The sequence below is a fragment of the Drosophila sechellia genome, chromosome 2L (assembly GCF_004382195.2).
Source record: "Drosophila sechellia strain sech25 chromosome 2L, ASM438219v1, whole genome shotgun sequence".
NCBI classification, from domain to species: domain Eukaryota; kingdom Metazoa; phylum Arthropoda; class Insecta; order Diptera; family Drosophilidae; genus Drosophila; species Drosophila sechellia.
Window position 1 is genome coordinate 9,181,303 of NC_045949.1, and position 15,745 is coordinate 9,197,047.

Sequence of the window (15,745 nt, forward strand, 5' to 3'; positions counted from 1 at the left end):
CCATGATTATAAAGATTATCTATAAGATCTACTGAAAATACTACAATATTCTTCTGGCGATTACTCACAATCAGCCTGATGATGACCTCGATGAAGAACCAGACGTTGCAGACCAATTCCACGTAGAAGAAGGCCTCGTGTGGCTGCCCATAGGTCTCAATCCATCCGTGTTTTCTCCTCCCATTGTGACCCAATATCTTCTCTTCGATGAACTCGTTCAGGATACTTCCGTTGATATTCCGTTTCAGTCGCTGCCGCTGGCCGCCCTTAATGGTGGCAATGGGCGTGGCCTGGCCAGGAGCGGTAAAGTTGCCGCTGCTGTAGCTCGTGTAGTTTGTGACACGAAAGGTGGGTCCGATGCTGCCGCTGGGCGGCGTGATGCTGTGCTGATGGTACTGATGGGTCTGCGGTGGTTCTCCCATGGGATCGTGTCCGTGGGGTGGACCGCCCGCACCTGGCCCGTGGGCATCGTGGGCTCCGGAGGGCAGATCGACACGAAAGCCGGGATGGGTCTTCAGGCAGAATGATATCACAGAAACAAATATAAAAAAAACCGACATGCCAGCAACGATCTGTAAAGGAATATCATCAGTTATCAGAAAGTTTATATAAATAATTAAGCATTTTAGTTATTAGCAGTCATTAAAGACGCACCTTGGCACCCGTGGAGCTGGAGGGCTCATCAAACATGGCCCAAATCTTGGGTTTTATACGCTGCCAGCAGTTAAGCTCGCCGTTGCTCAATGCCTCCTCAAAGCCAAATAGACGAGCTATCTGCTCCTCCGTGGGCTTCTCATTTTCAATATCTAGCTTATCTAATATGGCTAAGGTGTTCTAGGGAAGATTATCCAATTAAGTATTTCAAGTCTTAATCACTGGATTAAATTGTGTCAAAACTTACTTGCGTATCGCGATGTATGCTATATGTTGACCAACAGCAAGGTTCTACCTGATTTGAGTCGAGTCCCCAGAATTCCAGCTCCTCCTCGAAAAGCGGGCCACACACGTCAGTTGGATAGTGCAGTTTTCCAGTTCTAATTCAACGAAATAGAAAATGAAAAATAACTCAATTATATAACAGAATCCTTTCATATATATATTTTGCTATTTGTCTTAAAGGTTTTTTGTCAAGAAGTTGGATCATAAATTGAATAAACTGAGCAAGTGGTCCGCAAACTCCAAAAGTCTTCGTTCTCAAATTATTCAAACTGAAGATGCCTCGTTTGCGTAGAATCTCATTAAGACAGAGCAATTATGGCATAACTAACCTTTGACTAAATGCTTTCTCCATCAAGGATTCCCATTTTGGACTCTCTCGACCGGTCAAAACTAATTCATGGACTTTGCCAAGCATGCAGAGGGATTAGACATCAGACCGAATAATATTATAGCCAAAAAGGCACGTCTGGAAATGTGGCTCCAAATTGCGCAACTGAAAGTCTGTGATGGTAGAGGGATATCACTTTTATATGCATGGGTTGGCAAATGTGTGGATATGCATTGCATGCACCTGGTAAAAAGAAGAAACCGACATGGCCATTCCACACCCACCTCTTGACCCCCTTCTCCGACACTTGGCATATTCATATTGCTGCCTTGGCCATTGTTCCATTCTCTTGGCTAACAACAATTTGTGATGCATTCACTGTGTGTGTATGTAAGTGTGTGCTCAAATTGCAGTAAATGGCTGCGAGGGAGTTCCAAAAAAATATGGGGAGGGATCGTCCTTGTCCACAGTTGTTGGCCAACTTGTAATGCCATATCAGCTGCCGGACAGTCGCCGAGTGCGGGGGCGAGTCCTTGCCTGGTTTTATTTTTGGATGATATCTTCACCTACCACCCATTCCACCCCCACACACACACATATGCAGAAACGTGCGGCCATCCTGACAATCCTTTTTCCGTGATGGTTCCCAACATATTTGGTCCAACTTTTTCATCTCGTGTGCTGACCGAGCTATTATGCAGCTTAAAATAATTTTCCACCATGAATTCCTCGAAAAAAATATTATAAAATGTAGGAAAATAGGAGACTATTTCGCTACGCAACGCTCATGTTTCTGAACATGCCAATCACCGTTTTTATATATCGATCCTGATCTTTCAGCACTGACACCTCACAAATGACTAACAAGCAATGTCCTCCTGAATTTTGAAAGCTTTTAAAAAATATATACATACATATACCGTTGATCAGGATCAATATCCTGAACTTTGAGATATCGAGAACTATAAGGGTGAAAATGTCGATTTGTCTGCGAGCATTTTCTTAGCATTTTCCGAAACAAAGGGCATTTCGCATTCGCATCCATACCCATCTTATGTCTCATACTCTACATTTAATCTTTTAAATCGCGCTGCAGTCATTGTCATGGCTTTTCGATCGATCCCCACACGTACGACCACGTGGATTGGTAATTGGTTTTCCCCAATAAAGCCCGCAATTCGGTCAACTTTTTATGCCGCTTTTCCACCATTTATATATTTTTCGCGTCCTCAAATTACGTTTCGATGAAATCACTTCCATTCTCTCTTAATCCTCCACCTGTGCATTTCTTCGCCATTTTCCTTCATCAAGTGTGCATAACAAATATTACGCATACGCAGCGTGCAACCGGTGCAATCAATATTTATAGCTGACCTCAACAAGCTCGTGAGCCGATCAGGCGAAAAAAGAGCCTCCGCGTTTAAATGTGCATAAATAATTATGTCGATTGGATAACTGCATGAGGAATTGATATGGGGAATTTACTATACGGCTTATGATTTAACAGATTTTGGTTTATCTTGTATTTCAACTTTTACAGACTTTACCAATAATTCCAAAGAACTTCCATTAATTCCTCAGCAAAATTAAAAGAAATTTGTGTAAATAAATAGTAATCCAAATAATTAAAAAAGAATTTTTTTTTTGAATTTCCCAACCAATAGCATAAATTTCAATCTTTATATAAGCGATAAATAACAATTTCAGCCCGCATTTTGCTTTGTTATTTTACTGCATTTTTGCATCGTCTACAGCTTATCTATATAAAATCTTTGCACACAAAGTGTCTGGAGCATTTGGTGCGTGCATAATTTGATTATACATATATTCCCCAAGGAGGGTGGGTTTTCCGAAGGACCCCCAGCTGTAACCACACCCCCTGGAGGGACTCAGTTTCATTTCCAATCAACGCGGGATGTTGCAGTGTTTTTCCTTCTGTTGCCCTTCTTTGACACCATTTTCCTGGCCGTCGGTGCCCGGTTAATTGAGTTGGAAAACTGTTTGGCCAAAGCCCCTAGAGCCATGGGTGCTCGGGAAAATGGGGTAACGAACGTTCCTGCCCAATCAATGGAGATGAAAGACCGTGGGTTGCTGACAGCGTTGTTTTATGCGAAAACAACTCATTCTGCAGATGCAGCTCCATGTGCGGACGGAGACGGGAATGGGTGATGAGCAAAACAAACTTTCATTAATTTTAAACAACTTAAGTCATCGCAACGGGCCAACGGACAACACCTCAACTCAGCTCAGCTCACTGCAAAGATAAATGAGCCCGCTAATGACCCCGAAAAACGCTGGATAAACTTTGCTGGTGAAAAACTTTAGATTAATGGCCGGTGCAAGTTCGTTCAGCTCCGGTGGCAACAATTAAAATATTAGTTTGTTTATTCATTAAGCAATCTATAACGATAACTGACTATTGATATACTTTCCCATTAATCAGGGCAATTATTGCCGAGAAGAGCAAAAATTGAAATGCCAAAGAACAGCTTAGGTGGAATTTTCCCAGGAAACTGTCCCACCCCGCTCCCTTCATCCGAGTGTACTAAATGAGGTAATTACCATGCTTAAGACTGCCAGTCCACATTCACAGTCACTGCACGTCTGAATGGCTTTTAGCTGCCTAATTAGACCGTCTCAGCAGCTGGACACTCACCTGTAATAGTTGAGGATTTGGGTGAACACCCCGGGGTGGCGATCAAAAAAGTATTCATTGAGCACCGGATCGTAGTTGGCCAGGGCTTCGGTCAGTCGGGATAGACGTGTTGCGGGGATTTTCTTGAGCGTGGCCTTGTAGGTTTCATATCTGCAATAAAGACCATTATTGTTGTTTACCAAATTATCTGATAAGTTTGCAAGCATGTGATTATACACTACCGGCTTACGGGGCTAATAACTTAACAAATTACTCATGCCATAACTATCCACCGACCGCTTGACCCTTCTGTTCCCATTATATCGAGCCATAAAACCCGACTCTCCGAACAAGTGAGCGATAAAAAAAGGTGGAGCAATGCCGGGGGAGGGAAAGGGTGAAGCAAGTGTAAGCAAAGTCCAGCCATAAGCCATTTGCATACATTTCGCTTATATTTTTCCATGGCTCTACGCGGATCTTCCCTTTTTTTGCTCCCTCCCTTTTTTTACATTGTGTGCCAAAAGCATAAAGCATTAGGGTTTGTTGGTTATGGTTCTGGCCAAGGTCCTAAGTGGGTCACGTAGATTTTGGTCTAGGATTTCCTTTGTTTGATTTGACCTTTGACAGAGATCATTACCGCACAAAATTGATGGATTTCCCTTCAGCCTGTTTGACGTTTGTTGATTTTAGCTGACCAAACAAAAGTCAATTTATTACATTCTTATAATTTGAATATTCCACCGCTATGGTGTGGGAAATTGCTTTTAGTCTCTTACTTTGTCAATTTTGTTTCAATAACTTTTTTGTGTAGGCTTAAGTTAAAATTCACATGTTTTATCATATCAAATGACATTCTTAAATTAACTTTCTTAAGCCACAGAAAGAAAATGTATTTATTATGGAATAAGATTAATCTTTCTCTCATTTATAGTGTGAAATCAAATCAATGTTCTTCGTACATTTCCCTCCGGCCAGTTCAATTACATTTCCCAGGAAACACAAATATTACGTGTGTTAATTATATTCCCACCTCTGCTCTACACACAAGTATCATACCACCACACACAAGCCAAACTTAATTTACGTAATCATCCATAAAATTGTGCAAGCGCAAGGAGCGACATCGACTCCCACCAGGCGTAATTAAATTCAATTGAAAGTAATTTCCAACAAATTGTTGTAAATTTCATTTTCGCATTTATAACCCACATATACCATACGTGGTGCCTGGTGCCATCAATGATGGCATTTAAGTGCGTGCGCCTGAGTCGAGCTGTCCGAATGCAATTTATTTTTTACGCCAAACTGTTTACTCTCGGTTATTAAATATTTCATGCAGCTGAGGACAGCAACCGCAGCGACAGCAGAATCATCAATAACCGGCTACGCCGCATAACAATTGCCATTAAAGTTTATTCGGGCGGTTCGGCGTTGGTAATTGGCCCCTCCGGAGGGAAAATCGAGGGGAATGGATGGAGCCGGCGGAATCGACCAAATGTTTACTCAGCCTCCATTTCAGTTGCATATGGGGGGGCAGGCGCATTGTATTGAATTAGTTTTCCCGACTGTGATTGGTTTCGTACGCCTGTTTTGGCCAACGATGCGTATGCGTGATTCTCTTGACAGCAAACGCTGAGCTTTCAATTTACGAGTGAAATAAATTTCGAAAGATTTTGACAAATTGACCTAAATCGCATTTAATGAATTATGTTGAAATAAATTTCGTCCTCTTTTCGCTCATCAATTTTGTGCTTGTAATATGGCTGACAGCCGAAAAGTATGCCATTTTTATTATGCGAGTGCTCATGGAAGGGATGAAAACGTTGAGAAGTCAGCAAAATAATGAAGAGAAACAGCAGCATAATAAAAATCAAAGTAATGAACAATAAGAAACGCACGATTTCGGACATTTCACTAATGCATGACTTTAATTCAATAACTTTTGCGCAAATAAATTACAGAAATTCTTTATATTGTACCAAAATACATAAATATTACAATACAAGTCTTGCTAGTTAACAGTAAACAATCTGGGGCATTCTGCTCCATAAGTTATATAATATAATTGTGAATACAAATTCTAAAGCTCATTGATTGATTGGCCTGATAAATGTTTAGATGTTACTATATCATTTTGTTTTAAATTAATTTCCTCTCGTCGTGAAATCATAAAAAATAGCTAGTCATTCTAAAGAAAAACACAAAGTTCTGGAATATTTTTTATTCAAGCGAAATCGTATGATAATTTATACCGTTGAGGTTTGCCAAATAAGCTACAAATGTATCTATATATTCATAAATTACTGAAGAGTATCGCAACGAGATAAACAATATTATAATAACCCCAACCCCGACATAATGAAATCTCCACATGCAAATGCAATTTTATTCAAGTACTTTTAGTTATTGTTTTTAGGACTCTTTGTTATTGATTTCCCTCTCTTTCTGGTTTCCCTATTGAAGAGATTTTTCAGTAGCTATCTCGCTCTGACTTTATCAGCACTTATCAGTGTTGGCAAATAAGCTTTTAATTACTATATGGCTACAAGGTATACTTAGTGGAATTTCTTTTAAGTTATAAAGCCAGCTGTGTATATCAGTTCAAGCAGTTAGGTCCCAAAAGTTTTATTTATTTTAAATTTAAAAAAAATTAATAAATTTTCGGTCTAAATTTCGTTATTACTTTTTGTTCTCTTATTAATGATCTTTTAGATAAGAGCGACCATATGTAGCTATTTTTGGCTATGTTCTTCTGACAGCACTTGTGGCGTGGCGCGAGTTCTTCTGTAGGCACTTAAATATTCCAACGTAGTTTTCGCGAGCGGCAAAGCTACGAAACCGTTTCAGTTGTCCGTCGACCGCTGAACAATTAAGACGCAGTTCTAGTTTTGCGCTCTCAGTACTTTCCTCTAGTTTTTCTATCCGGAAAAGTATAAAAAAAATCTATTCAAAATGCTGCGCGTTTTGAAGACCGGTGCCCTGCTGCGTTCCCAGACCAAGAACTTCGCAGCAGCTGTTGCGAACTACTCCTCCCTCCCGCAGCCACAGACCACGCCCGATATCCTCTACACCGGGGTAAGTCCTAATCCTAACTCAAATCCAAAAAATAAAATAAGAAGTGAAAAGCATTATAAATAAATAAATGGCGGCATTTGTAGCAATCGCACTTGCAATCTGAGTGAAGAACTCAACAGGAAAGTAAGCATTCGACTTGTTTTTGAGCTGACCTTGAGGCGGGCAACTGCAGCTGTTATCGCTCCAGAGCCCCTCCTCAAATACCCTACATATGCGAATCCAGTTTTTAGGTTCTCCAGTGTAGGTTTCCCCATTTCGAATTTAACGAAAAGAAATTGGCAAATCAGCGCAACGCAAGCGAGTCTCACCCGCATTCAGATCACGTACACCAAATGTTTATCGCCAGATGTAGGGGATTGTAGGGGATTAGGCTGCCTAGGCGAATCGAAAGACCGGCGACTAAAATAAATATACAAAGGCGATATCGAAAAGGCAAAAACAAGCGCATATGTAGTTCGCCGGCTATATTTGTTGTTATTTCTGTTTCTGCTTCTCTCGTTGTTTGCCATACCCGGTTTCTTTGTTACGTCAGTGGCGCTCGCACACGCAAAACAAAAAATTTGTTTGCCGCAAATTCTCATCATTTATTCTTCTCTTCGCCTCGCGCTTTCATTTCTTCTCTGTGGAAATTTGCATAAATTTAACCATTGTCATTTTATATCTTTAGTGTCACCAATTAAAACTAGCGTTCGTTCGATTTAATTGAGAGGGAATTGCGGTTAGAATTGCGGTTACATTCTAATCTCTTGATTTATCTTATTGTATTTGTTACCATAGGCAGTTTCCACTTCATATCACCGGCAGCCCTATTATTTTGGGGGTCTTTACTGGGGCCGATAACATGGCACACTTATAAGATTGGGTTCCCTAAACGAACCAGTATTAGACTTGTCTATCCAGGCCCCCGAAAACTATGCACACTTGCGTCGTCGCTATGTTTATATTTTGCTATGTCTGGTGGAAAGTTTTATATTCGCACAATCAAATTGTGAAATTCAAAAGTAGATGTATGCAAAAATAAGAACAAAAAGAAATAAAAATGCTATAAAGTAGGATGACGTGAGGGGTTGGACGCGAGGGCTCACTTCGTTTCAATTTTAATCAGTTAGTAGCCGGTAAACGTTTCAGATTACCCGGACTGGGGGATTGTCAGATTCAGGTGGTCATGCGAACTGAACAGTCCGTCGATTGCGATAGAGGAACAACACGCACGGCAGCCAAGTGCTTATCATATAGAGGAGTGGCTGCTTGTTTGTCACTCCAACAAAACGATGTAAAATACAAATGAATTGAATAGAAGAGATTCTGGATATGATATAGCACTAAATGAAGCTGTTAACTATTTATTGCAGGTGTTCATCAACAACGAGTGGCACAAGAGCAAGTCGGGCAAAATATTTGAGACCATCAATCCGACCACAGCGGAAGTCATCGCCGAAATCCAGTGTGCTGATAAGGAAGATATCGATATTGCCGTCCAGGCTGCCCGCAATGCATTCAAGTGAGTGTGCAATTTGGATATAAAATTACTTTGCTTATTAATGATCACTCCATGATCACTAGGTTGGGATCTCCATGGCGTCGCATGGATGCCTCGGAGCGCGGTCGTCTGCTCTACCGCCTGGCTGATCTCATGGAACGCGATCAGGTCTATCTTGCCGTAAGTATCAAGAAATATTTTAAATATCCAAGGTCCTTGGTTGGAAGATTAGAATATTAAGATAGTTTATATATACTTATATGCTTATCAATTTAAATTTTCCAACAGAGTCTGGAGACCCTCGACAACGGCAAGCCCTACAGCATGTCCTACAACGTGGATCTCCCGACTGCCATCAAGAACCTGCGCTACTTTGCTGGATGGGCGGACAAGAACCATGGCAAGACTATTCCCATGGACGGAGATTTCTTTACTTACACCCGCCACGAACCCGTGGGTGTGTGCGGCCAGATCATTCCCTGGAACTTCCCCATCCTGATGATGGCCTGGAAACTGGGTCCAGCTTTGGCTACCGGCAACACCATTGTGCTAAAGCCCGCTGAGCAGACCAGTTTGACTGCTCTGTACATTGCCCAGTTGGTGAAGGAGGCTGGCTTCCCCGAAGGTGTGGTCAATGTGGTTCCCGGATTTGGAACTGCTGGCGCTGCCTTGGCAAACCACTGTGATGTGGATAAGGTGGCCTTCACCGGTTCCACCGATGTGGGCAAGCTTATTCAACTCGCATCGGGAAATACCAACCTGAAGAGAGTGACACTGGAGTTGGGAGGCAAGTCGCCGAACATTATTCTGTCTGACACCGATATGGACTACGCCGTCGAGACGGCTCACTTTGGTCTGTTCTTTAACATGGGCCAGTGCTGCTGTGCGGGATCTCGTACTTTTGTGGAGGACAAGATCTACGATGAGTTTGTCGAACGCAGCGCGGAGCGGGCTAAGAAGCGCACCGTGGGCAATCCCTTTGATCTGAACACTGAGCAAGGTCCTCAGGTGAACGAGGAGCAGATGGAAAAGATTCTTGGAATGATCAAAACAGGCAAGAAACAGGGCGCTAAGTTGGTCGCCGGTGGCAGTCGCCCAGAAGGCCTACCTGGCTACTTCGTCCAGCCCACGGTGTTCGCCGATGTCCAGGATGATATGACCATTGCCAGGGAGGAGATCTTTGGACCGGTTCAGCAGCTGATCCGCTTCAAGAAACTGGATGAGGTCATCGAGCGGGCTAACAACTCCGAGTACGGATTGGCCGCCGCTGTTTTCACCAAGGATCTGGACAAGGCCAACTACATTGTGGGTGGCCTGCGTGCCGGAACTGTGTGGGTAAACACCTACAATGTCCTCGCTGCCCAGGCTCCATTTGGTGGCTACAAGATGTCCGGCCATGGACGCGAGAACGGAGAGTATGCTCTGTCCAACTACACGGAGGTGAAGAGCGTCATCGTCAAGGTTGCCCAGAAGAACTCCTAAGAAGGACCAGATATTTCCTACAAGAGGGACGCTTAATATGGTTCGCCCTATTTAGGTGCTCTAAATTCGGGCGATAATCTACATCTCTATAAAGAACATAGTTTTAAATACATCTGTTTGATATACCTACCTACGGCCAGTTTTTGTATTTTTTCCATTCGGTTAGTTCTGTTTAAGTGTACATTTCTATTGTGAAATAAAGATTTTGCGAAACTTGTAGTTTTTAAATAAGTTTTTTTTTATATTTCGAACATATCTAGTACATATGTAATGCAGCTATAAATCAGTGCAGGGACCTGGTTAGACAATTCAAGAGTTGTTTTATTTACGTTCTATCTTACTCCCTCCCTTTGCCCTATAGAGTTTTATGTGTAATTCCAATGTTTGCCAATAGATTCTTGGCTTTGTTTATAGCACACTCTGAACTGAATGTCATTATTTTGCTTATCCCACAACACTGAGATAGGACAAACAAGCACACAGATACTTGCTCACAGCTTACACTGCACGAAACATTGATTGGTTTAGCATAGAGCCAAGAGCAAATGGATGAAGTGAGCAGCCAGCACACGGAGCTCAGGGAACTAGCTCGTCCATCTAGGAGAAATAAGCTTACATTTATTTGCATTTATTGGCATTTTCCATCGTTTTGTTTTAGCCTCGAATGCCGGAGTGTGTGTGTGTGTTTGTGTTTGAATCTGTGTGTGGATTTCTGGTGGACTCAGGCTCACATATCAGGACGTACTCAAACTTACACAGACACATCGGGTCGTTTTTCATCCGACATCATGGCAAAACAAAAAATGTAAAAAGTTGTCCATTAGATTGGACAGCAGCTGAGCGTGTCAAGTGCTTTGCGGTTAGTGGAAAACTTGTTCTCTTATTTTCCACTTTGTTGTTTTCGAAATTGAATAAGCGCATTTGTATGCAATTTATTTAAAATTTGTATTTCAATTTTTGTGATGACCAAAGGCCAAAGTGCAAGTGGTTATTTGTTTTGCTTATTGCCTAGCTTTGAAAATGTCACTTACGTTGCGGGAAGAGTGCAGAATCTTATTTGCGGTCTTGCGGAAAAAAATTTAATTTAAGAAATCGATTCAATTTAACTAGAAATTTTAATGCATTATTGCCAAGCGTGTTTGAATTATGGGGTTAAATATTTCATATCGGCTTGTATTTACCGTAGAGTGCAAACTTGTATGAAACAAAAATGTATTTTGCATTCCGTTTGCAGGCGCTTCAAACCTAATTCAATTTGTGCCACCTTTTCGTATTGAACGAAAAACCAGCAAAAATCACTAAGCCCCCACGGCGTATACGCAATTATTTTATTTTACCGCTTGTATTCCATATTTTCTTTTTTCTGGACCAAATATTTTAAATTGTTTTTCGCTTGATGGCAACCATTCATACATATTCGAGTATAGAACAAAAAAGCAAAAGGGAGGGACTGGAAAAACTGTTAAAATTGCAAATGATCCATGGTCAATTTTAATACCCCAAAAATGGCAGGTGGCCAACTCGGAAAAAGGGCAACTAACGGCGACGGGCACAGGATTTTAGTCAAGAAAGTGGGGGCTGCGGGGATCGAAGGATATGGAGACGGAATGATGATTGCCAAAAGCGCAGCCGTGCGCATTGAGGCGCGTGCACAGGTGCGCTCGAGCGTTGTAGTTCTTAGTTCAGGCTCGAATGCGGAACATAATTGAAAATCATTTTTCACCAGGAACGTTATAAACTGCAGCCGTACTTTAATTATCCTGCATCGCCAAAACTATAATTCAGCACAAGCACTCCATTGGAAAAGCCGCCAAAGGAGCGCGGTCCAAAAAAACAAGTATCGACCACATTGGCCAATTTGCAGGCACTTTTTTTCGTCCTTGCCATTTAACTTTATCGCTGTGTCTACACTCGATTACATTGTGATGTTCAGTGGGCAAGGGCTGTCAAAAAAGGGGAAAATATAAAAATATAAAAAAAATATTCGAAGAAAAGTAACAACTCCCAATGGGACATCGTAGAGATGCCAGCACTTTGATCATTAGCCGGAAAATGCCATGGACACGGCGCAGATAAGCCAACTGGGCAAATAAAGAAAAACATTTCGTTGGCTTAAAAAAAAGGCGAATAGAATGCGAAGGAGGGCAAACAAAAAGCTCTACAGTCATTAGCAATGTAAACAAGTCTAGAAAATGTTCGAAGATAACTTAAATTGTCAAAGCCCAAAATTATGCACCGCATATTTCCCATTTGGCGCGATTTAAAAATCGCTCGCATATCGCTGGAAAATCGCAAGTGCCCATAAGTGAAAAATCAAATTGCGTTCAACTCACTCAGCCACGCAATTGCATCGCACTTAACCCAATAAAGTGCCAACGATCCAGTTTTCAGACCAGATGTGTCAGCATTTTGCCCCGAAGCCCTCTTCCTCACACCCCCGTGTCAACCATGCGATTTCCCTTCGTTGTTGGCCTATTACCTGCGTTAAGCGGCTAAATGCTCTCACTGACACATTCTATGGCCATAATGCGATTTACGCACTGTGGGATTAAAAGCGATAACTGTGAAAAAATTCGATAAATGCAAAATCCGCTAAATGCAAAATGGTCTAGTCGAGTAGGGATATAATGTAGAAAATAAATCGAAATGTGGCGCGACACGAGAATACGCATCAAATAATATAGAAAATATGATACAAGGGGTTTATTTTTATAGAATTTAAAGTTATAAAAGACCGCTTTAAAAAACTTAAAAAATTTGGAATGATTGCTAAATAAATAAATCATTTCAGCCCCTTTCACACATATTTCTTGTCATTGTTTTATTTATTTATTCATTCCCGTTTGGGGAATGGAAGCTTTATGAGATGGATTCTCTACTTGGCAAACGGCTTCTTGGTGACCACATTGGCTGCTTTCTTCTCCGCTTCACGCCTGGCAGCGGTCTCTTCGCGCTGCTTCCGGATCAGAGCCAGCCTGGCCAAGTCGGCCATAGCCTCGGTGGTTTTTCCAGCGACGTGGAGTTTCTCGTAACGCTTGCGAGCACTCTGATCCTTGTCCTGCTCTCGATCACGGCGGGATGGCCCCGTCTTGGTAGGATTGAGCATAATGGCTGACATCTTTTGTGGCCCCTTATTGGGCACCCGGTTGGGATTATCGATTTCAATCAGTGAAGCCACGCCCTTTTTGGCAACACGAGATTCGGTTTCTTCCTCGGAAGAACTGTCCACCTCATCTGACGAGGATTTCTGATTACGAGTCGCTTTTTGCAAGGCGCCATTCTTTGCTATGGAGGAGGATGACTTGGCCTCCCTGGCTGCTTCTTTATCATCGCTATCTGACCCAGAGCCGCTGACCTGGTCGTAATCGTCCTCTGACTTCTGGCGCAGTTCCTCGGGAGAGGTGAACTGGCGAGTGCGACCCTTGTAGCTTGCGTACTTTCCTCGTGGCATGATGATCCTATGGATTATCTTAAGTTTGTATTTTCTGCTGCTTTTTGCACAAGGCAAAGATAAACTTACGGTTTGTTTATGCCTTTCTAATAAGCCTTTTAATAGCACGTGGCTTAAACAACTATAAGCCCAACTGCACAGAGCCGTAGAAACTCTGATAGAAATGTGATAATATCTGCTTGAAAATAAAATTTCAATAGCTGCTCAAACACACTTTGTTGTCTTCTCTCCAGAAATGTTTTGAATTAAAAGTCATGTGGTGCTTTTCTATTTGTTTAACACTGAAACAGTAATGGAAATGCAGCGAACACACCGATGTGAATAGTTAAAAATAGCTGAACCATGTCTGCGTCAATATCGATTGGCTATTTTATTTTAAGCCTCTTAATAGACCTCATCCACTGCCCAAATCAAGCCAGTAATTAAAAATTCATTGTAATCCGCATTTGTCGGATTTGGTCGCCGCAGATGCCATCGATTTTCACGCCATCAACGGCAATAGCGTGAAAATGTGAAAAAATGCTGTTGCAGTCAATAAGGTGGAACTTTGTAATCCTGCCACACCAGCAACATTCTGTTGCAACGACAGCAGCAGCAGGAGCTTCCATTGCTGCAACAAAAGTGAATACGATGATGGCTTTGATGCCACTTCAAATGGAAACGTTTCCACACAGCATTCGACTGCTCGACAACCATCTCGTCTGGTTCTAAGAATTCGCCGACTGTTGCAGGCCTTTTGTTGTTTGCCGAATGCAATGCCATTTCCGCGTGCGCCCCCTGGCCACGCCCCCTGATACACATGTCACACACGAGGGCGGCAACATCAGTGTACTCGTACCCTGTAATCGCTATTTGACAAGGTTTTTCACTCGTTTTTGCTTTAAAAGAGTGTGCATTTTGTAAAATAATAAAGAAATCTTTAGTTATTTTTATAAAAAATCATAAAATTCTGATTGTATTTTTACCATAAGCACGTTTCTTTACTTTATTCTCTTTATTATGGCCCAGATAGTTACTGTTTTATATAAATTATGTCATTGGGCGTTTGGCATCTACCAGGTACCTAGATATCCGAGAAGTGGAGAATACCATCTGGCTCGTTTCTTTTCGTCTGTGGCCCCGTCACCCATTTTTTTGTTTGCCTCGCTAGTCCGGAAATGTGCATAAAGTGGAAGTGTATTGCGCATTGGCGTGAGGAGAGCCATTGATGATGGGCTGCCTGGGCACCCCTTGCCCCTTCAGCGAACACGTTTATGTTCATATACCCCATTTGGGCCGGGGCCCACTCCGCTCGGAATCTTCTGGGCATGCCGGGGCGCCACAAATGCAGTGCATCGCCATCGCCATAGCTCTTGGCTATTAACTAGCTCAAATATTTGCTCAGGCAGCCGCGATGCACTAGACGCTAAAAACAGCTAACATGGCCAACACAAAGCAAACAACGCTCGGGTTTTAAAAGAAGGCAAAAATGAGCGATAACGTGGAAGGAAAAATGTCCTTTGGTAGCTAGAGTATGGCAACAACAAGCTGCGCTGCTTCAAAGGAACAACACTTTTGTGTTTGCGGAACACAAGCAGAAACCACTTAGAAGCCGCAAAAGTGTTTATGGCACTCTTTAAAGTCGAACTTAAATTGGCCAGCTAAATGTGCTTTTATCCAAGACAGTATAAGACACCAGTTTTATGTCTTGCTATAAAAATCAACCAATAAGATATATGGACTAGTTATTGCTACTAGTTTAATGTTTTAAATAATGCAGCACATAATATTAGCAGTTACTTACCTACCAACCTCAACATTAAATACGAAATTGCATTTAATTTTGCGCCTCGTTTAAATACAGTAAAATAATAGCCTTAAAATGGCTTATTTTGCTCTGCCCAATAAAACACCAAGAAATTCTTCCGAAAAGCTTAAATTGAAAATATAGCAACGTCCTGGCGTTCTTTATGAAGGGACTGCCGACAAAACAAATTTAGCCATAACTCCTAATGCCCCCCATGACCTAGGCGAAATTACATTGAAATATATGAAGACTTTCTCCTTTGGCAACGGAAACCCCAGCCCCCGGGGAGACCTTTGTGCGCTGATTGTAAAACCCTTTTTAATTAACTCGCACAAACTCGCGAACAAAACGCGTTCGCGAGTCACAAAGTAACACAAAAGCCCCAGCCAAAACGCGTTTGCAAGCCATTTTTATTTGGCGCTACCAGAGGCTGAAAAAGACCTGGCCCGAACAGATATATTCCCTCGGCCATCGTCTCGCCTTCCCTTTGCCAAACATTTCTGAGTTTGTTTTTGCGCTCGCGCTACGACAGGACCTCGCATCCACATCCTTATCCAGCGCCCCTCAGC

At 42.1% G+C, this 15,745-nt stretch overlaps 3 protein-coding genes across 6 annotated transcripts in view; 1 reads left to right on the plus strand and 2 right to left on the minus strand.

Moving 5' to 3' along the window:
* LOC6611804 (potassium voltage-gated channel protein Shaw) overlaps nt 1-15,745 on the minus strand; it is a 41,288-nt gene that overhangs the window by 10,520 nt on the left and 15,023 nt on the right. For all 4 annotated transcript variants that reach the window (XM_032718794.1, XM_032718782.1, XM_032718778.1 and 1 more), the window contains exons 3-6: nt 3,924-4,073; nt 902-1,034; nt 655-834; nt 69-572 (exon numbers count right to left, since the gene is read on the minus strand). In XM_032718794.1, coding sequence (XP_032574685.1) covers nt 69-572; nt 655-834; nt 902-1,034; nt 3,924-4,073 — 967 coding nt within the window. The remainder of the gene's footprint in view (nt 1-68; nt 573-654; nt 835-901; nt 1,035-3,923; nt 4,074-15,745) is intronic.
* LOC6611805 (aldehyde dehydrogenase, mitochondrial) lies at nt 6,506-10,158 on the plus strand. The gene is made up of 4 exons (XM_002036291.2): nt 6,506-6,977; nt 8,330-8,478; nt 8,541-8,637; nt 8,746-10,158. Exons 1-4 carry the CDS (start codon nt 6,855-6,857, stop codon nt 9,937-9,939), a joined length of 1,563 nt encoding a protein of 520 aa, XP_002036327.1. The 5' UTR covers nt 6,506-6,854; the 3' UTR covers nt 9,940-10,158.
* LOC6611806 (28 kDa heat- and acid-stable phosphoprotein) lies at nt 12,746-13,660 on the minus strand. The gene is made up of 2 exons (XM_032718803.1): nt 13,460-13,660; nt 12,746-13,397 (listed from the first exon to the last, which is right to left on the minus strand). Exon 2 carries the CDS (start codon nt 13,388-13,390, stop codon nt 12,815-12,817), a length of 576 nt encoding a protein of 191 aa, XP_032574694.1. The 5' UTR covers nt 13,391-13,397; nt 13,460-13,660; the 3' UTR covers nt 12,746-12,814.